The sequence below is a fragment of the Paroedura picta genome, chromosome 5, assembly GCF_049243985.1.
Source record: "Paroedura picta isolate Pp20150507F chromosome 5, Ppicta_v3.0, whole genome shotgun sequence".
Classification (NCBI taxonomy): Eukaryota; Metazoa; Chordata; class Lepidosauria; order Squamata; family Gekkonidae; genus Paroedura; species Paroedura picta.
Genome location: NC_135373.1, coordinates 57,685,736 through 57,709,674, shown reverse-complemented (window position 1 = coordinate 57,709,674; position 23,939 = coordinate 57,685,736). Strand labels below are relative to the sequence as shown.

General features: G+C 40.3%; 1 protein-coding gene across 2 annotated transcripts in view; it reads right to left on the bottom strand.

Moving 5' to 3' along the window:
* Window positions 1–23,939, bottom strand: part of PRKAR2B (protein kinase cAMP-dependent type II regulatory subunit beta) — a 53,025-nt gene that overhangs the window by 7,450 nt on the left and 21,636 nt on the right. The window contains exons 3-9 of one of the 2 annotated variants that reach the window (XM_077338163.1): window positions 11,928–11,980; window positions 10,672–10,755; window positions 4,511–4,617; window positions 3,880–4,033; window positions 3,374–3,475; window positions 2,201–2,275; window positions 5–1,763 (exon numbers count right to left, since the gene is read on the bottom strand). In XM_077338163.1, coding sequence (XP_077194278.1) covers window positions 1,662–1,763; window positions 2,201–2,275; window positions 3,374–3,475; window positions 3,880–4,033; window positions 4,511–4,617; window positions 10,672–10,755; window positions 11,928–11,980 — 677 coding nt within the window. In that variant the 3' untranslated portion in view covers window positions 5–1,661. Of the gene's footprint in view, window positions 1–4; window positions 1,764–2,200; window positions 2,276–3,373; window positions 3,476–3,879; window positions 4,034–4,510; window positions 4,618–10,671; window positions 10,756–11,927; window positions 11,981–23,939 lie in introns of those variants that run through there. The other variant, XM_077338162.1, reaches the window with a different exon arrangement.

The following is a 23,939-nucleotide window of genomic DNA, read 5'->3' as shown; positions in this document are numbered from 1 at the left end:
GTTTTGTTTTTAAAAGACAGATGACATTATTTATCATTAGCAAGAAAAAGCACAAACAAGTTAAAACAAAACCACTGACTCAAAACCCATTCTTTTGGTGGCTTGCTCATGTACCTGTTTTGACAATCCATCTTCCTAATGCAAAAAGGAACATACACAAAAAGACATTAACAGTCGATCAGTTCAGCCATTAATCTTGGTGATAAGTGTATAGCTTTCTACTGTGCTAACAAGCACCACATCAGTGCCAGGCATCTGTGTACACAAGAAAGATATGCCACACAGCATGGCCACAATACAATAGTTGCCATTTCTCTGTCCCCCACTGGTAACAACACACATCCAGGGATCCAGCCCTTATCATGAAAATGGGGCAAATCAATAAACAGACCCATATCCAAACTGTGGGTTTACCCAAAAACAGAATGGCTAAATGTCTTCAGAAGATGTGGCTATGTGCTTACTGTTGTTTTGCCTATTACATCACATTCCAAGTTACAACAATATACTAATTTAGAAAGAAAACTGGTGAGGAGAGTTTGAGACAACCTCTTTCCTTTCCTCACAAACAGATGAGCAGCTCCCACATACTATATAATCAAAATTAGAGTAATTTGCAGTTTGCTAGGTCTGCTCCCATGAAACATGTAATTCAGTTTTAATTTTCTTCAGTCAGTCTTCAGAGATATCTTTGGGAGGAAGTGGAAGCAGTTAGTATCTGAAGGGGCTGGGGAGAACCACAGCATGTTGCCAGGCCCTGAGCAGCCTAAACTTATTCCGGAAGATTCCTCTTCACAGAGTACTCTTTGTACTAACAGTAATATCCTCCTTGGTGTTATACAAATTAAACAGACACAGAATGAAAAGCAGAAGTACCTTCTCTACACATTTGCTTGCTAATCATTCTCAAGGAAGATGCCAAGAAAAAGACAGTTTACTTTGTCCATCCTGTTCAGAAGAAGAAAAGGCTCCTCCTCTAACAACAACAGAGATGACACAGAGCAGCTGTTGCAGCTACAGACAGAAAATCCATAAAATTTGACAAGATATGCTAACGCACCCCCCCCAAAAAAAAAACAAAAACCGAATGCCCAAGCGATTCCACTAAACAGTAGTTTGGGACCTGCAGCTTATCAGAAATTAATTGTTCAAAGGCTGGCCGCTGAGTCATTGGGAAGTCGTTTTTTTTTTATCTCTGAGGCAATTAAAGAACTCCTAAATGGCACACTGCTATAAAAGGCAGACATCAAAAGACAAAATAGGAGTTCTATGTATATCAACATTTCCATTTTAACACTGAGGCTTTGTACATGCAGCTTCCATTTGGGAAATTCAAAAAAATTAAAATTGGCATAATCTTTGTTTCCAGGTTATGATTCTCCTCTCCTCTGCATGCAGTCACCTGGGTGACCTTGGGCTACACATAGTTCTCTGAGAGCTGTTCTCAAACATCAGTTCCCTTAGAACTCTCTCAGCTATACCTCCCTCACAGGGTGTCTGTTGTGGGGAAAAGTAAGCCACTTTGGGATTCCTTTGTATACTGTAAGATGGGTTATAAAAAAACAGCTCTTCTTCTATTCAATGAGATTTTAAGTCAGTTGCAAAGAGAGATGGAAGGGGCTATCTAGTGAAACGTTTCACTATGAGCAGGAAATCCAAAGCTAGAGTATTCCTGACAAATGGCTGTGCAGTCTCCACTTGAGTATCTCCAGTGAGGGGGAGCCCCTTGCTCCAGTAGCTGGTTGCTTGTAGAACGTCTCCTCCTGTTGGGAAATGTGTCCTAATGTTCAACCAAAATTAACATGACTGTAACATAAACCCATTAGATCAAGTCTTGCCCACTGGAGCAAGACAGAGAATGAGTCTTTGCCCTCTTCTATGAGACAGTCCTTCAGATAATTTGAAGAGCACAGTCAAGTGTCATTTCAGTATTCTCAGTGATAAATGTACCAAGTTCCTATACATTCCAATTGATGACGACTAAAATTATATTAGTCTTCTTTGCAACTACATCACCCTGCAAACTCCTATTCAGCTTGTGGTCTACCAGAGTCCTCAGTTCCTCTTCAGGATTCTTTTTGTCTAAATGCAGAACTTTTCACTTTGCTGAATTTCATTTTGTTAATTTCAGCCCACCTTGCCAACCTATCAAAAGAAAGTAATTGAATTTACAGAAAAAATACGAATGTGAACAATGTACCTGAGCAATAATTTGATCTCCATCTTTGTATACTTTGGTGTCTATCACATCCACCACTTTCAATCGTTCAGAAAGCTTTAATAAAAAGGGAAGGTCGATTATGTTGAGGTACACATCCATCTGATATTTCACAATGAAAGTGGGCACACTTCTGTGCTTATAACATCTCTGACCTCAAACCTACAACCTCCCTATCCTCACATCAAGTACTACTGCCTGAAAGTTTCAACCTGAGTTCTAAAAATGTTGCTCTTCTGTTACTGCTGTGCACAGTATTTATTTGCTTATCAACAGCCCATCCTGCACCAGACTCTTAACAACTGTTTCAGTAAATTGGCCACAGCTATATTTTTTAACTGACCTTCACAATGGATTTAGCGATAATTCTAGAATACCTATACCTTTAACATATTCAGCAACAGTTAACAATCTGGATAAGGTTTTATGAAGGTGGAAAAGAAGCTGTGAACAAGCACTTTGTATTTAGGTAAAGGTAAAGGTATCCCCTGTGCAAGCACCGAGTCATGTCTGACCCTTGGGGTGACGCCCTCCAGCGTTTTCTTGGCAGACTCAATACGGGGTGGTTTGCCAGTGCCTTCCCCAGTCATTACCGTTTACCCCCCAGCAAGCTGGGTACTCATTTTACCGACCTCGGAAGGATGGAAGGCTGAGTCAACCTTGAGCCGGCTGCTGGGATTGAACTCCCAGCCTCATGGGCAGACAGCTTCAAACAGCATTTCTGCTGCCTTACCACCCTGCGCCACAAGAGGCTCTTACTTTGTATTTACATAACCTATAAAAAAGTAACTTTGCCATGCACACTAACATGCATTTAAAAGGATACCTCCAAAAATAATAATTTTCAAGAGGCATATAAATTGTGACTGCCTTGAAAATAAGGGCCATTGATGCATATGGGTATGCCATTATTTCTTGTAAATTTCTAAGGCATTAATAGTGTTATTCAGAACTTCAACTTCAAATGTTGAAAAAAAATGCATATTTATCCACCCCATTTCCACCTCAAAAAAGTTTAAGGTAAAATGAAATAAAACAACATTGTTAAATTACTAAAATAATAAAATGTTTGTATATGCCTTGAGTCCCACCAAGGAGGAAGGCAGGATATAAGTGTAATTAATAAATAAATAAGAAATAAAATAAGAAACTTACTTCTAATGATTTAAGGAAAGGCAATGACTCAATAAAATTTTCATACATTTTCCTCTTTTTGGCATTGTTTTTCACAATAATTCTCCGAAATGTGGCTCTGTCCTATAAGAAAAATAAACTTGTATTAAAAAAAGAATCAACATATAAAATATGCAGAAGGTTAAAAATGATAATTCGCACAGTGATTTGCTCCGTGAAAATACTGAGCATGCATTCTCATTTACGGGAGAGAATGCTAAATGGGATTCAACATATTGTGATTTTTTTTAAAGTGTATTATTCTAAGTATAAAATTAGTGAATGTACATCCCACCAATGGATCCATTCCATATGGTCCTCCCTGGCTGCGGAAATCAGATGCTCCTTTCTTAACAATGAAGCAACAGTAATCCCAACTTTGTTAATGCACATTTGGAGTTCATGTTAAGCTTCTGTACAGGGCATTTTACAAGATCAGTTGCTCTGAGCTGCCTGGATAAGGCAGGCTATGAACATCATAAACTTACCAAACCCCACACAGCGCCAGAAGAGGTAGCAATGATTGTAGCTGCTCTGGATGTATTGTACATTAAAGCCAATTCACCAAAGCTCCCACGGTTATCATAGGTGCCAACACACCTTCCAACACCATCACATTTCACATAGATATCGTACGTCCCTCTGCAAAATATGCAAAGATTATATGAAACAATATTGGAAGGTATTAAGTTAAAACTTCCTGACTTGGATGGCCCAGGCTAGATTGATCTCATCAGCTCTAATTAGACCACCAAGAAAGTCTAGAGTTACAACAAAGTGGTAAGCTATGGCAAACCACCTGCTTGTTCTTGCCTGCTTGTTCTTGCCAGCTACAAACTGACAACACTTTCCACCACCACCAAGTTAACATGAAACAAAACCAGATATCAATTTCATTAAAAACAGACTCACACTTGATTTGATTTATATATTTGTTTATTTTTGCATTAATCTTCAGATATTTTACTTTAGTTTTTCCATTCTCCAATGTAGAACTAGGGCAGAGAGATTTGCACAATGCCATCTGTGGCAGAGAGATATGGACAAAAAAGTAAAGCAGAGTATAGTTTTTTTACGACAACTCACCTGAAGCATAACTACAATATGTACATAACTTACCGATCAATTACATAGAAGTTGTCACCATCATCACCTTGATCAATAACATGTTCCCCTCCTTCAACCAGCTTCTCAAACATGGCATCTAACACCTGAGACATCTGTTCCTGTTAACAGAGAATAGAATTCCTTGCTTTTAAGATCTTGTCTCTATGAGATTTAACTCTTCAAGCCAACTAAAAAGAACATTCATTCTCCTATCTATTCTCCTATCTCGTATTCTAAAATTGATAAATAGCAAAACAAACCAAGTTGATGAGCAAATGTAACAAAAATCAGCAGAGGATCCACAAAACTACTAGGGAAAGAATGTCCCCCTTCTCCTTCATTATGGCTCTCCCTTCCTTGCTACTACTACTGCCACTGCTACCCTTCCTCCATGGGCATCCTCATTCGTTCCAGGTAAGAATTTCAATGAAAACTGAGGAAAATTCAAAAGAGAAACTTTGGAATTTATCAACACAGGCAATCTATTTCCATTTCATTTAAAAAATGAGATTCTTTCTTTAGCATTCAAAGCAGCTTTGCTAGACTCTTCATTTTAAAAAATCTAATTCTATGCAATGAGGTAATAAATTTAGCAGTTTGTAAGACACAGAAAATTTATGGAATTTATGTATGTATTTATATTTTAACATATAGGCTGCCCCTTTCCAAAAAGTCTCAGGGCAACTCACAACTGTTTAAAAACAAATAATTGGTTTTAAAATTACATAATCTAAAAACCAATTATTCTCCAAAGGACTTCCCCTATAGCAGTGGTCCTCAACCTTTTTATCACTGGGGACCAGTCAACGCTTGACAATTTTACTGAGGCCCGTGGGGGTAGTCTTTTGCCGAAGGACGTCGCCACCGCCTGAGCCCCTGCTCCATTTGCTTTCCTGCTGGCGCCCCTGACTTCCCGCCGCCTGCTGGGGGGTGCTGCCAGCAGCAGCTGCGCAGTGCCACGTCAAGGGGGAGCCCCAGCCATGGCAGCTGCTGGAGAGCACCAAGGGTGAGCCAGCGGCAGAGTGGCAGGGCAGCCCCCGAGGCAGCAGCTGGGGAGGAGGACGAGGAGGAGCCACAGCCCGGTACCGACTGATCTGCAGACCGGTAACGGTCCCCGGACTGGGGGTTGGGGACCACTGCCCTATAGCATCTGGGAATTAAATGGATGGAATACAGATTACTGACTAGGCACAAGGAGAAGTCCAGCTGGGGGGCCCTTTCAGATGGTAGTGCTGATCCTTGGCCTCAGACAAATGCCTTGTGGAAGAACGTCATTTTGCAGGCCCTCTAGGACTTAGAAAGTTCCGTGAGGACCAACATCTCTGTCAGCAGCTCATTCCACCAGGCTAGAGTCAAGAAAAGGATCTGCCTCTGGTCAAGGCCAAGTCTTTGGAGACAGGGATCACCAGCAAGTTGGAATTTGCTGAATGAAGAGCTCTTCAGGGGGCATACTCAGGGAAGCAGTCCCTCAGGTACAAAAGTGCCAGACCTTGTAAGGATCTGAAGATTAAAACTAGCACCTTAAACCTGATCCAGAATACAACTGATAACCAGTGCAGCTATAGTTACTAGGTGTACAAAGTGAAGAGGGCTTTATTCCCAAGTCAATTGTTTGTGGTACAGCAATTCCCACTGTCAATAAAAGCCCTGGGTGTATGAATGCCTATCTCCCATGAATTTAAACATCCACTATGTACTACCCATGACACAAATGTTATCTTGGCACTATCTTCCCCATGTTAAAGGAGAAACAGCATGCATACACCTGATCCTCTGATACAGAAAGCGTCTCAGTGGTCCAGTAATATATAAACTAAGCCCCAGAAACATTCCACACAAAATAAGCTAATTCTTAATTTGATTTGTTTTGTATTCCTTCTGAAATCCCTCCTTCGTGCCCTGTTTCAATTGTTGTTCTTTATGTTCTTGTATTTATATTTTCCTTTTGGTTTTAATTATGTTTTTGTTGGTTTTAATAGTTTTTAAAATGTGATTGTATTATATATGTTAATCTGTTAGCCACCTTGGTAGGTGTGGAGGATCACCCAGGTAATCTCATGAGCAGAACAAAATGCAGGTCATTAGTCAGATACAACCACCTTTCGCCAGAAGACTTCTGCCCTTCCCATGCTATCACGATTACTATGACCAGACAAATCCTTTTTATGCCAATCAAAGTTGGAAGTAGGTTGCTTCATGTCAGCCCTTAGGTTCTGCCATCACCACAAATGTGCATTCACTAACTTTGCCCCTTAGAATTAAACAACTCCTAAGTGCAAGCTCTAAGAGAATTTCACCAAGGGGTAGGGCCTTTCACATCCTAGTGCTGCCAGGAAAAGCCAAGTCCCCCCTAGCCACTGGCAGGGGATGGGGTGAGTGTCAAGCTGTCAGATCCAGGATGGGAAGATTTGAGGATGGAGTCTGGGGAAATAAGGAACCTCAGGGGAGTACAATGGCATGCAGTCCACCACCCACAATAAGGTGACCAGATTGTCCCACTTTTGGAGGGACATCTGGGGGCACCTGACAAATAGTACTTATGCTGAAATTAAAATATATATATTACAATACTATTTTTGCGTTCTATGCGTTCTATGAAACTTTTTGTTGCTCTATATAGGCCACATTTTAAATCATTGACCCCCCCGGTCAATGGTGTCCCGCTTTACCAATGTTAAAATCTGGTCACCTTACCAAAGAATCATTTTTTTAGATGAACTGATCTCTGTAGTCTAGTGATGGAATGTAACTCCAGGGGATCCCCAGGTCCCACTTGGGGGCTGGCATTCCTACAGTAAGCACAGTTTCTCTTATATGTTAAATACTCAAGGAATGAACCTGGCATATTTCTGCTCCTACCTCTCTGGCCCCTCATTCCTGGCCCTTCATCTCTTCTTCCACTCGTAGACTTTCCAGGTCCTAGGTCTTGCAAGAAGTCTGTCTCGTCCTAGTATCTAGCCCAATCTTTAGTCCTATACCTTCTCCACCACCACCCAGTTATTCTTTACATAGTTTACAAATGAATCACCTCCTTCAAATATCCTGATTCTCAGCCAGAATCTTTAACCGTTTGGCATCTGTGCTTCATTCCCATTTCATGCCAACACTGAAGAGCTTTTTCTGTCCTGTATATTTTTTTCTTGTGAGTATTCCTTATTAGCTTCTCCTTCTAGTACCCTCACTTATCTGCCTGTATCTTAATCCACATCTGACTCTGCACCCTTGCTCTGGTCAACTGGTGGCTAAAGATTCTTTAACCTCAAAGATCTCTCCCCACCCAGCCTGGCTACTCTCATCAAACCACTCCATACAGCCAATATGAGGACTTTATACCACCAAACTGTCCTCTCACTCCCCAGAACACAGTACGCCATTTGTAAACATTTGCCTGCTTCATTTCCTCAGTCCTTTTTTCTAAGTATTCTAAGTCATTTTTCAGCTAAGTCAATATACTGCCAGAAGCTTCATTATTCCTGCTAATGTAAAAAAGCATTTAGCACATGATAGTACAAATGATGCTATGTTCACATATTATGCAAATAAAGTGCACAATGAAGCAAAATGGTTGACTAATTATGAAATCAACATTTGCAGGCTTTCTAAGAAGAATCTTCTACAAAGGAGCAACTGTTTTATTGTTTTGGACCTCAAAGTGAAAGTATTTCAGGGTTTTGGAATTATTTATAAGGAATTCAGCCTTCACACAAATTTATTTCAGTACTACATAAAAACTACTGTATATACATAGACACAATTTGAAACTGCAAGCCATCTTCTGAATAAGAAGATTTTGTAGAGGAAAGCTGCTGTGAAATATATGTGTTCCAAAATGATAGGTGTTTGTGATGGACCTCCAAAGTTGGGAAGTCATAAGAATAGTACAGGACTATAGTTTGTAACAGAAAAATTTTACCAGCAAGTTGCTGTAGACATTGGCCCCATGCCCCAGCTTCTACAAGCAATGGGAAACAGGGACTGAGGCAGAACCAGGAGTCATGCACATATTGTGTACTAGCATGAAACACTAGTCCCCCAACTTGAGTGGTCATTGGGCATTCCCTTCTGCAAGAGAAGACAGAAGTTTGTAAGTGGATAAGAGAGCCTTCTCATCCATCCTGGAACAGTAAAGCGCACCAGGGTTTAGAAAAGGATGGTTCAGCCATCTTGGCTGTTACTGAAAGCATTTGGCACCATGGAAAAGTCACCTCCCTAGGAGGATACAGCTGGGCTACTCCCTATTCTCTCCTACGCCTCAAACATCTCTAGTGGCTGTTCATCAACAACTGGTCACAGATGTCTATACTGTTACTCGAGATTCAATGAAATCCCAAGGGAACAAAATGCGAGATCCAGGTTTGCTTCTCAGGAGATTTTTAATAAAGCATCAAGCTTACAGAAAATGCAAGCTAAGCTCCCATCAGCTGGGCCTCAAGTGTATTCCCACACAGCTATGCTTGCCAGAATCCAGGACCACATGCATGGCTAAAACTAGGCATCATACCCTAAATAACCCTAAGTCATCATTAATTAAGCTATCCCAAACACTTGGATGTGCCAGGCCATCTTGTACCTGGCATCCAGTAGTGGGCAGAAGCAACCCAGGCTTTGACGACACGGGCTGATAACAAACATGAGAGAGAGAGGAAGGTTCCCTGGGGAGTAGCCAATGCCATTCCCTCACAACACTCAGGGCAACTAAGCACTCGCATGTAACAAAGATGAGAGTCGTGCAAGCCATGCAAGTGTATGAAACTAGGAACTTGTAGAACAGTGGTCCCCAACCTTTTTTTGGCTGGGGACCGGCAGAGTGACGGCCACGACCACGCAGCGCGCATGCGTGGCCGCGCCCGCACATCACGCATGCGCGGCGCGGCCCTTATTTCCTCTCCCCCCCCCCCCCCGCAGTAAGAAGCTTCCCGGGCTGCAAGCTTGCGGCCTGGGAAGTTTTTTACTGCGGGGGGCGGGGAGAGGGAACCGCGGCCCGGCGCCCTGGCCTTCGCGGCCCGGCACCGGGCTGCAGACCACAGGTTGGGTCCCATTTCTGTTGTAGAAGACATAATAGTGAATGGATGTCAATGAAATGGCTATGCTCATGTTCCAAAACCAAAACAAACTATGACTTCATTACTTGTTAGTGCCTTTTGTCCACTGGATGCCCACCTGACAAAATTGACTCCAATACTCCTTGTAAATGGGAAAGCAGTATCTGCAACTGTGATATGAGTATCAGAGTGTTTATCTTTCCTACAGCCCTTAAATTAATAATTCACAGTCCCAACTCAGCTGTGCATATAGGCAGCAGCTGTTGAGAATAGCTGTAATCACAATCACAATCAGCTGCTCAGCAAAGTTGGGAAAAACCAAATCCATTTCCTCTTGGTCCCATTTCTGAACAGCTGATAACCACGGATACTACTTTAACAAGCGTTCTAGGTCTGTTTACATGAGTTCTTCATCTAGCTAAGGATAACTAAATGGAAGTGCTTCCCTCCCCAAAGCTTGAATACAAGGAACATGCTGAGAGTATGAAAAAATAGATGCAAATGAGAGCTGGATTCAGAAATTACATTAAGATAGATGTAAATGCAGAGCCTCTTGTGGCACAGGGTGGTAAGGCAGCAGAAATGCTGTCTGAAGCTGTCTGCCCATGAGGCTGGGAGTTCAATCCCAGCAGCCGGCTCAAGGTTGACTCAGCCTTCCATCATTCCGAGGTCAGTAAAAAACGGTAATGACTGGGGAGGGCACTGGCAAACTACCCCGTATTGAGTCTGCCATGAAAACGCTAGAGGGCGTCACCCCAAGGGTCAGACATGACCCGGTACTTGCACAGGGGATACCTTTACCTTTTAGATGTAAATGCACAAATGAATAAGAAACATCACTGTTCAGCTAAAACCTTTTACGTTCAAGTGACAGGCATATGAACACACATATATAAAATCTATGTATTTTAAATAATCTGAAAACAAATATAACAAGTCTGTTTAAACAATATTAATATTATTTGATACTGACAACGCAGTTCCTGCTACCCATAATGAGGCAAGTCTTCCATGATGTCTTTTGGGTAAAAAAAACTAAACCCCAAACAGCATAATTTTTTTAGGAGATAATTTTTTTCATTAGTGCTTGCTTTCATTTCTACTGCCTGGCACACACACAAAAAATCTTACCGGATCTAGGTTCTTAAATAGAAGAATGTCTTTGCAGGCTTCTTGAAGTCTGTTTCTTTGATCATCTGTTTTGGGGTGAATAATCTAGAAGAAATGATTGCTATGTTTTTTTAAGGCAGTTTTAAAAATAATTACAGAAGGTCATGCCAACAGAACAGCCTCAATTAACATTGCTTAGAAATTATATCACACAAACAGTCAAATTGGCATACCTGAAGTGGCTTTTTAAAAAATACAGTTTGGTATTTACCAATGGTATTTCTTTGCCATTAAGCTTACAGAAATCATGATTGTGGTATGTCTTCTTCCAGTACTTCTAATTCAAACGTTGTAAATCAGGATAACCAGATTCCCATTATATTATTCAGTGAGTTAACTCTGTTCCAGATTCCATTCTATCCATTTAAAGAGTGCCTAACAGCAATTTTGAATTGATGCATGCATCACTTGTCACAGTTGCTAGTTATTTCATTCCTTGCAGGGTATCAATGAGAAATATACACTGATTAGAATATTTTGCAGAACAAGGAATCTTAGTGGAAGATCTCTTATTAAAGCATTCTACTCAATGTGTGCACCTGAACTAAAACTTACACCACACTGTGCTTTCAAAAATGGAACAATGGCAAATTGCAAGAGCATATGTGCCACTGTGAAAATAAAATCAGTCCGTCACAGATTTGAGCTCCTAAAGGCAAGGCTATCTGATCTTCACCGACCCTACTACATATTAATAAAGTTTTGGTAAAAGAAAATTAATAATAATTCCTTTTCCTTGTAAGAAAGTGAAGAAATGAGACCCCAAGTGCATTTCCTATTAATGTTCTTGTCCTGTTATGAGTGCCACATAGGTACTTGGGGGGGGGGCACTGATTCAGATCACCCCACCCCCGCATAATCAGATCCCCCTGACTATTTAGAACAAGAGCAAAGGATAATACAGGAGATCCTGATTAGTGATCTCTTGTATCTCTCCATCTTCCAGGAAACTTCCCATCATATTTCAAAATGTTGTCTTTGATAATATTGATCGGCAAATTCTTTTTGAAGATGAATACATTTATCACTTTCCCTTCAAGTATCAGTCTTCCTCAAGAGCAAATGATAAGCTATCAATAAAATACATCTTCTTTTGTTATAAAAAGGAAATTCAATATAAGTTACAAAATAAATTTTGTTTACATTTTATATGCATGTAATAAAAATGCATCCTTCTTTTAAAAAACCTATCCCCTGACTAGAAAAGCATGATATACCCTTATTTCAGTGTCATCTTCTTCTTCATCAGGATTGTAAGCTTCTGCACAAACTAAAACAAAAAGCAAATAAAAGAAATTATGTCAAACATCAATACACTGCTATGTATTCAAAATATGTTTTTGCAAACATTTGTAGACAATTTTTTTTTTTACATGATACAAAATGCATCCATCTGAACCTACCTTCCGTAAATGTAACCCTAGGATAGCACTGAGGTCACTGCCTACTCAGGCTGTGGTTCCATTTGCCCACAATGTTGTTTCCACATCAACCAACTAATTCCTGTACATGCTCAGATACCAGCAAAGGAATCTTTGTACCCCTCTATCTAGCAAGAGACTTTGGCAGACTTTCCTTTAGGCACCCCATTGCCATTTATCTGGACATTGCATTTTCATGCAAACAAGCAATCAAAGAAAATAATGAAGAGTATGTTCCGCCAGTGCGATGCAAAAGTTCAAGTTACAGATCTGGGAGACCCAGGTTCAGATCCACGTTCTGCCACAGAAGCTTCCTATACAACCATGGGCCAGTCACATACTCTCAAACAGGCTTTTACAAAGAACAAACTGTTACAAGATCTTCTTTACTGACACCTAGAATTATACAAGTCAGTCCATATAGAATGATTATTCCATTACCCTTTGATAGCCAGATAAGAATGTTATTTCTAAACACTGGCACCTCTTATCCAAGATCCTGAGATGCCATTGTACTGTACTCTTTACTTACAGGAGATCTGCAAGTACACATTGGTCAGAAGCAGACTTAAAACCTCCCCCACAGATAAGATCGGAATGAAAAGCAAAGCTAGGCCACTTGCCATTCATTACCCATGTGGGAACTGCTCTGTCTGCTGTCTTCATTTTAATACTGACATTTTCTAGGATTCATCAAAACAGAATAGATATTCCATAAAATCATTTGTTAATTTCAATTCCAAAGCTGTCATTTATGTCATCCTATGCCCTTGCATACTACCACAATTGTGAAGAAATGAATTTGTAAGCACAGAAATTGCACTAGGTTAAAAAGAAGGAATGTACCTTTGACTCAACATTTCAAAACCTTGGGACACACAGATAACCAGCTATGCTTCCCTGTGTTGGGAGAGGTTCTCAACTATAACTGCTTCAACATCTGAAAGCAAGGGAGCCATACTAGATTTTGGTCCTGAACACTTTATTGAACACATGGCCTTAATGAGGAAGTGTTTTGTTTTGAAATAATACTGTGCTATGTAGTATTGGTATTTATCTGCACATTTCACATCCTCCCTTCTTCTTGTGGCCTTGGACTGATACATGTGCAACATGAGTGCCCTTTTAAAAATCTGGATTGCATTATCTTTTTTTCCCATCTTGATAGCATCATGTCCGGACTGCATCATCCTTTTTGGTATATAAGAAAGGGGAATGTACTAGGCACTACATACTACTACTATAACATTGGCTTCATACTGCATCTGTACTATATTAATTTGAACCAGGATAGGAACCATAATTTTTATGGTTAAGAATTTATGGATCCTAATTATTTTGTAAAGTATTTTTGAAAATTTTATTCAATATGTTATTCTGAAATGTTTTTTGGTATATTATAAGAATACCATTCTTAACACGAGTATTCATCCAAGACTGAAGTTTATTTATATGAGACCTCTGAAATTATATCTCTGCCTTGTGTCACAAATAATGTTTATAGGTGAGTAATCTAAAGTATTTTAGAACACATTTTTAATCGCAACATACTGATTTAATTTATGAAATCTCTTTTTTCCTTCCTTTTATTTTACAGCAATTTTAACTTGTTCCAAGTTTTAGAAATTATTGTATAATATTACAATGTTTCGAGCCATTGTATAATCATTCTGCTTAATCATTGACAAGGGTTTTTTGGCCGAAACATTTATAGTAAGGGTAATATAGGGTCTATATTTTACATACTTGTATGATTTTATTCTGTTTTGAGGATATTATATTGGCCCTAAAAGTGTTCTTAAATTCAACTGTAATAGACACATGTATTTTCCCAACATGTTTGTTATATATTAGCACATAGCATTATTGGGCCAATAGATTTGGAATTCTTTAACCTTCTGGTTATTAATTCAATTACTGGGTTAATTTTTTTCTCTGCCCCTCACCTTCTTTGTTTTTTGCTGCTGGGATACATCATACAATTAGCCTTGGGGCAGTCCCAATCTGTTTATCTGGAGACTCAGATTTGTATAAATGGCATTGGGGGCCAGTATCCCACACATCCTTCTTGCAGCAGAATTCTGACTTAGTAGCAAAAATCTAATGCCAATGGGTTAAAAATAATCCCATTGACAGAGTGGAAAGTTGATCCTTGGGATTTCTTTAGTAGCCATTTATGCTGTCCAACTTTGTAAACTGTTTTGTAACAGATAACCCAAATTAAGTTTTTTACCCAAATTAAGTTTCTTTCTAATTGAATCATGTACACCCAACACTTAACAAGGTATTTCAAATTATGTTTTAATCAAGAACCTCCAGATCTCCCATGTAAATGTCCGGGACTGACTTCTTAGTCACAGAATACCAAAATTGTGCTAAAGAAAGAAGAAAATAAGGCCTTGACCAGTAATATCAAGTAACTTGGAAAGCTCATTATTACAGTAGCCTAGTAGCTTCCCGTTGAACCTTCTGTCTGGATACTAAAAGCTTCAAAAGTAATTACAGTCACTACCATGTGGTACTTAAACTGGCTCTCTCCTCCTCCCTCCCGTATATATATCTATAATAAAAATCAAAAGTCTCCCAAGGTAGGCCATGATCCATCAGCAGACCTCTGATCACTTTCTGTTGGAACAGTTAGCAACTGCTGGTTTCTAAGTACTGACATGTGCTGTCCCGGATGGCACCACACCTGTATTGTTATTTGCTTTGTTTTAGCTAGGAGGCAAGATGCTTTGCCATATAATCACAGTTGGATACAGGAAGCTCCTGCCCCCCTCCCTGGTTTTGCTTTCCTCTTTAGAGCTAGGAAGCAGATTCATGGTGAATGGAGCCTGTATTGGGGATGTGGATGTATCTGAGCCAAAAACCTGAACAATACCTTATTGGTATTTTTGAGTACACTTTGGTTTCTAAATGCATCCAGGTTTTCTCAGGAAAACTGGAAAAAAATTCTGAGAAAATCCAAACTCCTTACTCTTCAACCTGCTAGCCAACCTCTTTTGTTTTTGTTTTTTTTGGAGGCTGTAAACAAGAAAATACTAGGGAAACTATAGTGCATTGGACTGGATATCCATCTACTAGTTGCCCAAGACGAAAGAACAATCATGAGGCAAATAATGCAGAGAATGGAGGATATAGATGCACAGATACTGAGCTCAACATCTAACAGCACCTGTTCCCCTCAACACTGGGGAATCCTCCCTGTATAGAGATCTTCCTCTGCATATTTAGGAATATTGGATGATAGTTCTCTTAGAATAGCGATCCCCAACCTGTGGGCCGCGGACCACATGTGGTCCTTCGACTAATTGGAGGTGGGCCCCGAAGGACTCCCCCTCCCCCCGGCCCTTTACTTCATCCCCCCGGCCCTTTACAACACGCTTCGGGTGTCATTGAGTTAAAATTTCCATGAAAATAAAATGTTCCTTATGTTCATTGTTGTGGCGTGTCGGTATCTTATTTTGAAGGGATGTTTAAACATTACCATAGTGATCAAAGAGTGTTAGGGCAGTGGTTGAGAGTAGAGGAGTAAACTACCCCTCCCCCACCAGGCCTCAGTAAAAGGCGTTGAGTGGTCCCCGGTGAGTGGTCCCCAGCGTTGAGTGGTCCCCGGTGATAAAATGGTCGGGGACCACTGTCTTAGAAGAGCCTTTATTCAGGCACAGCAAAGTATCTTTCCCTCCAGTGTATCCAGAGGCCGCCTTTAGGACATTCCCTTTGCAGAAAGGTTGTGTCTTCATGGCTGTGGTGTACCTGACACTTTATATCACCTACTGATGGAGTGTCCTAGATTTCTCCACTTACAAAAATCACTAGTTAAATACTGGAGAAAACTGAAATCTACTAGTATAGACGAGAAGGACACAATGCATAGAATTCTAGGTGAAAGTGATCCAGAGATTATCCAAGAAGTAGCCAAGATATGTTAACGATACAAAGGGTGAATTGTTCATATCTGAACCCTGTACCAGCTAAAACCAAACCTCTGTGAACCCACTGTAGACAGCACATCACAATATGGCCATCTTGTGATATATGTATATATAATTGAAAGATTGTACATATCACTTAATTGTATTATTTTGGCTATATCATTTTATCTTCTTTTTCAAATTATTATTATTATGCCAATAAAGGTATTCTGTCTGTCCGTCCTGGATATACTTGGGGATTACTGGTACATCTGAGATCAGCTGTTTGGCAGGGTTCTACTGTAGGCCATTTAAAGTTTAAAGGGATTGCAGAAGACAGCTCAAGGATCAGATGTGCTGGGAGGAGCAGACCAATCCCACTGGCTCAGCTTGGGACAGGCTTCTCATGCAAGAAAGCCCTGTGGAGAACTGCAAAGATACCACAAGGATGAACCTCATAATTCCTCCTCACCATAGGAAGTAATATCAAGTGAACCTGGCTCCTGCTGGACACAGCCTTTTCCTCAGCCCTCTGAAATGTTTTCAGAAAGGAGGAGAAGTTTGATGGAAAAGAAGAGAAAAATATAAGATGCCCAAACAAACACAGTGCACCCTGGCTCTCATGTTAGGGCTTGCATCCTTGACACTGAAAAGTAACATGATCCAAAAACGTTGCATGAAAGAGGGCCTGTTCTTTTCTCTACTTCTTTAATTTTATATATCTGGTAATGGATGGCCTCACAGAATGGGCTATATAGCCACAAAATAAGGACAACAGCAGCCCCTTTCTAATTTAGAGAAGTCTCTAAAATATCGAAGACAATGAATCATATGGTTCTTAACCAGTATGTATCCAACAATGCAGTTCCCCAACAGAACAATGCTGCTGACGGCCCCATCTCCCAGTGGAGATTCCAATTTTGCTCCTTACACTGCTTTCACAAAATGCTTGACTGTGCCCCAAACATTCATCTGGAGAGGTATAATCTTTTGTATGAGAAAGACAGAGAAGAGGGAACACTTCTTATGCATATCTGCCTTCCACATTTTTCTCCAATATGTTTTAAAAACCAATTCAGTTTTTAAAACTTGCTGCTTGATTGAGGACACTTTTTAAATCCACATATTAGAATTTATTTATTCATTGAATCAGTCAACCAAAAACCATCTTTCTTTATAACCATCATTATTTGTAGTAGGCAATTATTACACAGCACTGAATGTACCCAGTTTCATATTCCCCAGAGAACTGTTTTGATGTTGAGTTCTTAGCCAAAATATTATCCTCTTTTGCTTATGTCTAATTTCTGGTAGCTGACTGCACATATATCATAACAAAATTTGGCAAATATTTTTTCCACATTGATAAAGAAGCACTTTGTATCAGCACAGCACTAAATTAGTCCGTCTGTTTATTAAATCAACCTCCTTGCTACACAAATGTTACAGTTCTACTTTTTCAAATCCTTGAGTATAGACATGACTCCAGACAGGAGCTTAGCCAGACTGTGACATCTGCCTCTCTGAACATTCTCTTGTTTATATAAACTGAATAACCAAAGAATCTCCATAAGCATTCTATACATCAGTGGTCCCCAACCACCAGGCTGTGGCCCGGTGCCAGGCTGCGGCTCCCTATCCCCCCCCCCAGCAAGAAACTCGTCAGGCCACGAGCAAATTGGCTGCCAAAGCGGCCGATTAGCTTGCGGCCCGGCAAGCTTTTTTCCGCGGGAGGGGGGGTGACAGGGAAGCGCGGCCGCCAGCATGCCGGCATTGCAAGCACGCATGCGTGGCAGTTTCGCACATGCGCACATGCACAAACCTGACATTCATGCACGTTTGTGGTCCCACCAAGAGCGCAAATGTGTGCAAGCTGCAGGTCCGTGCATGCGCGCAACTGTCGTGCATGTGCGTTTGCTGCCCCACCGGGCTCAATCAGCCCTATGTTTTTTGCAATTAGGATCAGGTAGGTATTGTTTAACTATGCAAGAAATAGGAGATGTATAGTATCTCCTATTGTATAGTATAGATGTATAGTATAGATGTATAGTAGATGTATAGTATACATTTCTTGCACAGTTAAACAATACCTACCTGATCCTAATTGCAAAAAACATAGGGCTGATTAGTATCTTGCAAGAAACTATTTGCTTGAGGAAATGTCTTGAGAATTTGTTGTACCTGAGCTAAGTTGCCAGTTGCAATGCTTTCAAGCCTAGGCTCCTGCCTGTTTGATATCAGGTTTTGAAATGGTCTGCTGAACCAAGCCGACCACTGTTGTTGCTAAGGCCCAATTTAACAATGAGACCTGTTAGGCAGCGAAATTCCTCATGTATGGAAATATAAAACTATCAAGAAATTGGTAAAAACATGGGGGAAATTAACATTTCAAACCAAAAAATGTGTATTAAAATATAATGTATGACATACTTGTTTTACTGTATTAATAGCATACATGCATTGTTTATAACTTATGAAATATATGATAAACCTACCTCCCAGTAGGGTTGGGCGCTTCAGCCGCCAAAGCGGCCATTCCAGCTCAAAACAGCCAGCACTGCGCCACACCACAGGGAGGGAGGACGGCACCATTGCCGGCATGCCAGCAAAACTGGGTGCTCCCTGATTGGGCTGGACCTTAGAGCACCCGCCCCCACAAGGCAGCCGTGTGGTGCTCTGGCAGCCTTGCTGGCATACACAGTCTGGCCACCAAAGGGAAAAGACCTGCGGCATGCTGGCCTGGCTACTGTTCACCCAGCCCGCAGCCCACCAAGGTGGGCGGACCTGCAGCACGGTGGCCTGGCCGCTGCTTGGCCCAGCTGAGCCCATGCCCTAACAAAGCAGCCCTGTCCATGCGCCCTTGGACCACCCACCCTACGGAATGACCTGCCCCGCTGCCACATGTGCAGTCCTAAGAGAGGCTAGCTGCAGTCGCATTGAGGGGCCCACGTTTAGCGCCCATTGCATTTCCAGCTGCAACAGACTTTCTAGCTAGTATCTCATAAATCCAACATGTTAAAATTTAATGCAAACACACATAGAGTACCTGTTGTTCATGGAAAATAATAGGGCCTTTAGCAGACATGCTTTTTGTTAGACAAAGAGGAAAAAACAACAGGCTCTATGCTTCAAGAACAAATGAAAATAAGAGTATTTTAGAAGCTATTCAAGATTGAACTAAACAGCCTTAACGTCACAGAAAAGGTAATGCAATTCCTACTGTAACTCATTGTCTTATTGGAATGAAAAATTAACGTAATTTTGATACCAAATAAATAATGTATGAAATCAGTTACATAATCACAGAATTCATTAGGTTACAAATAGAAGAGCAGAAATTGTTAATATTCATTTCATCATTTGTACAGTATTACACACAGATGGGTAACATTTCTGAAGTTCATTAAAGCACAACTTGCAGAGTAATCTTTCTACTCTAAGCATCTAAACACAGAAATATTTTGTTACTTTTTTCATATAATATGGTCTATACCAGTGACCTTCACTCTGTGATTGAAGGAATGTCGCATGCACAATTCCTATCAACTAAAATATCCATATTTACATTCATGCCTAACATGAGGCCTGATTCTCACTGTTTATCTTTTCCTCTGCCAGCAGCTATTTCAAGGGGGAACCAGTTGCCCATTACTAGCCCCACCAGGCAATGGCCTTCCAAGAATTCTTGAAAAGTGAGGCATATCATAATGCAGAGAAAAGTTCTCAGAAGAGGTGGCTCCCAAGCCACTGAGTATCACTGATCTATACGTATCAGTTTCAGGGTTTCATTTTGGTAAAGTCTTTTTTAAACATACCTAATGGAATAGAATCTGCCTTCAGACTAGTTGGTACTGCTCACAACCCTCAGATGAGTCTTATTAAGTTATTATTATTCAATTATTATAAATGATTCATTATTCAGTGGTATTGGAACACAGATCCATCCATACATATAATTTGTTACACAATAAGATTTGAGGGGTGGTTCATCATTTACTGGAATATTTAATATCTTTTGGGTAACTTCTCATGTTTTTGAGAACCGGCTTCTTAATAAAATGTTTGATATAAACATACTCCCTGAAACCTAATATCATATTGCTAGGGCACTTAAAAGAATTATATGGATGTCTCACATATGAAGCTAGTTTTAAGGTCGTTCACTAACAGCAAGGCAGTTATAGCAGCAAACTGGAAAAAGGCAGAACCTGCCTTCTATAAATTAATGGTTTAATAATGTACTAGCCTATTGAGAAGACTGAACATATCAGAAAACCAGGAAAGGCATTTTTTTAAAAAACTGATACATTTAATAATCATTGGATATTGTTTATTATGTTTTAGAACGAGAAAATAAATGATTTGTTGTTGATTATTTTGTTGCTTGTTATGAATTTTGCTCTTTTTATTTGTTTGAATATTTTTTTCTTTATGTGCATGTAATTAGAATTATAAACAACATATATATAATTTTTTCAATGACTTAATAATTGGTTAAAGCCAGTTTTTTCCAAAATATTGCTGGAAAAGGAAATACCTAAAGAGATAAATGGCTGATGAGGCAGATATAACTTTTTATCAATATTATATCATGTCAAATTCCTTTTAAGGCTCCGCGCCTCCCAACGCATCAGGCCGCCGGCAAGGGAGCAACTGCGAGCCGCGCTCTGCGCGGCTCACAGTTGCTTCCTTGTTGGAAGGGCGGGAATCGGCCAGGCCAATTGGCCGATGGTCTGTCCGGAGGAAGGGGCCAATCGGCACCCTTCCTCATCCCAGACAGAGCCCGCCCTAACTTCTCCCACTAAGCCCTTACGGCTTTATTTAGTCTGTGTTAAGATATATATATATGTATGTATGTATGTATGTATGTATGTATGTATGTATGTATATGTGTCTGTGTCTGTGTCTGTGTCTGTGTCTGTGTCTGTGTCTGTGTCTGTGTCTGTGTCTGTGTCTGTGTCTGTGTCTGTGTCTGTGTGTATATATATGTGTGTGTGTATGTGTGTATATATATGTGTGTGTGTGTTGTGTGTATATGTGTATATGCGTATATGCGTATATGTGTATGTGTATTTATATACATATAGTGTATTATATACATAGTGTATTTATATACACTATAAATATAAATTAAATGTATTACATCATCCTAGAGAATGGTGCCCCAATCAAAGTCCCTGTTAACTGTTGTGACTGGCGCATCATTTCAGGAGTACACTTAGTTGGTGAACAAATTGCTAGTTGAAAGATTAATAACCTCTGAGACCATGTCAATACATTGGCCTGCAACATTCATATGAGGAAATTAATTCTTTATCTAGGGAGTCTTAGTCATTTGACTGTTATACTTTAACACATCTGTTCATATTTAAGATATCACTAAACTCTACCTCAATATGCAGAACTACTGTAAGTAAAATAAGAAATGCCTGCCTGAAGGAATTTTTTGAATATTTGAATATTTTATCTGACACTTGATCTACCTGGTATTCTAAGAAATCCAGTAAAAGCTACAGTTCTATCCATACTGTGGAATATCACAACCATCTCATGTAGTGGATGTGGCTATATCTGACGACAGAATCCATGCCTCCATTACTGGGAAGACAGCTAAGGAGACAAAGTACAGCATATTGTATAGGTAGAGGCTAAAACTGTTCTGCTCCATCTACAGTCTTCTTTCTTTTATTTTCCTGACCGCACAATGCATGGATTGCACAAATGAAGTTTTGTGGATCTATGTGATACTCATTTGCCATTATTACCATTCAGTATAGGCATGTATACTTCCAACTCTGGCATCAAGGAGGCTCAGTGCTTGCTTGTTCTTCTGTCAGACAAGCCCTACTAAGAGACAGACGTTTGCCTACTTTCCTGAAACGAGGGCCGGTGCCACACTGAGGAACATTGTTTAGAAGAGCCAAAAAGCCACATGTGGCTCCCAAGCCACTCAATGAGTATCAGTGATCTGCATTGTTACCTGAATCCACAAGCACTCAGCACATATCAGCTTTCAAAGAACACTGTGTTTCCATCTGTGTTTGTAGTTTCTTTCAGATGGATTCATTTGAAAATGAAAAATACTCAAGAAAATTCAGTTTGATTCCAGACCTTTCAGTCCATTCTTAATTATTAGAAAATAGCTAGTTCTACGTACAGAGAGTGCTGTAGTTCTAGCTCTTTTAACAGGATTTAACTGGTCAGAACTGCAGCCCTGAAGGCTTCCTTCTCCCCTTTACAAGACTTTTGAACAGAATGGAAGTTATACAAGGACTGAGCTAATAGGCTTGCCAAAGCTCCCATTCATTTGCACTGGAGATGTTCCCATTCCATTTGATAAAATAAATCATCCTCCACTTTCTGAGAAGAAGTGCCCATAAAATGATGGCTTAGTGGTATGGCAGAAGAACTTTTCAATATTAAACTGCTGCCTTCTAAACATGCCTAATTACTTTATCAGATATTTTCATACTGGAATGCTTTTAACATGTTTTAAATATGCACCACACAAGCAAACCTTTAAAATCTTAGAGAACAAATTGCATTTTGTACAAAAGACATTTTGAAAAATTCAAAAGATCTACCATAATCACCTTAAAACATTCTTCCTAGTGCTGAATATATGGCTCCTCGTTAATATCATTAGCGTCTCAGAAAATGTGATATTAATCAGCAATACTTCAATTATGGTTGTCAGAGCTGTCTCGTCAGACTGGCAGTGACTCTCCAGAGGCTTTCACAACACCTGCTGATTTGGCCTTTTAACTGGAGATGCCAGGTACTGAACCTGGGACCTTCTGCTCTCCCCCATGCTATTTAACGTCTTTATGCACCCTCTGGCCCAGCTGGTAAGAAGTTTCGGGTAGGGATGCCATCAGTACGCTGATGACACCCAGCTCTATCTCCTCATGGATGGCCACCTCGACTCCCCCCCGGATCCATTTGCCAGATGTTTGGAAGCAGTAGCTGAATGGCTTGAGCAGAGTTGCCTGAAACTCAACCCCTCCAATACAGAGGTCCTATGGCTGGGTCGTAGGGGGCCAGGGGAGAAAACACGCTTACCCTCCCTGGCAGGGATGCAACTCAAGATCATATCTCAAGCCAGGAATCTGGGGGTGACCATTGATACCTCCTTAACTCTTGAGGCACAGGTCAAGAAGGTAGCCAGCCAGGCTTTTTTCCATCTTCGCCAAGCTCGGCTACTAGCGCCCTACCTGTCCTCCAACCCCCTAGCCACAGTGATCCATGCGACGGTCACCTACAGAATAGATTTCTGTAACTCGCTCTACGCTGGCCTGCCCTTGTGTTCCACTCAAATGGAACCAGGATTAGGCCTGAATATGGTATGTATAACCAGGACTACATGCCTGCCTCCATACTGAGCAGTATACAGTTGCCTGAATGAATCAAACAAAGCGAGCCCTAATCCACTAACACTTACACTAGAATGAAGTGTTGTTTATCTTTAAGGTGCTACTACGCTCCAGTTTATTTTTGCTACAACTCCTCTGAGATTAACACTTTGGGCTGTATTGCACACTTAACATAAACACTGTCTCTCTGGGAAATACACACACAGAAAAAGCGTTCTTCAAATATGACACCAATGTGGGAACGGAAGGGAAAGTTGGAGACTGGAATAAGTAGCTTGAAACAGGCAGCTAGGAATTAAAAAGGTCAAATCTTTGAAGTATTTTCATACCCACAATCATGAATCTGTTTTAATGGTCAAATAGGTCAGTTCCTACTGACCAAAACATCTTCCTTTTCGAGACTAAGCTGACCTGTTTACCAGAATCTGACAGTGGAATGGAAAGCCTGTGTATTACATGTTGTAGCTAGATCTTAAATTTCCTCCTTTCTAATTGCTTCCTCACTAATATTTATTCCATCT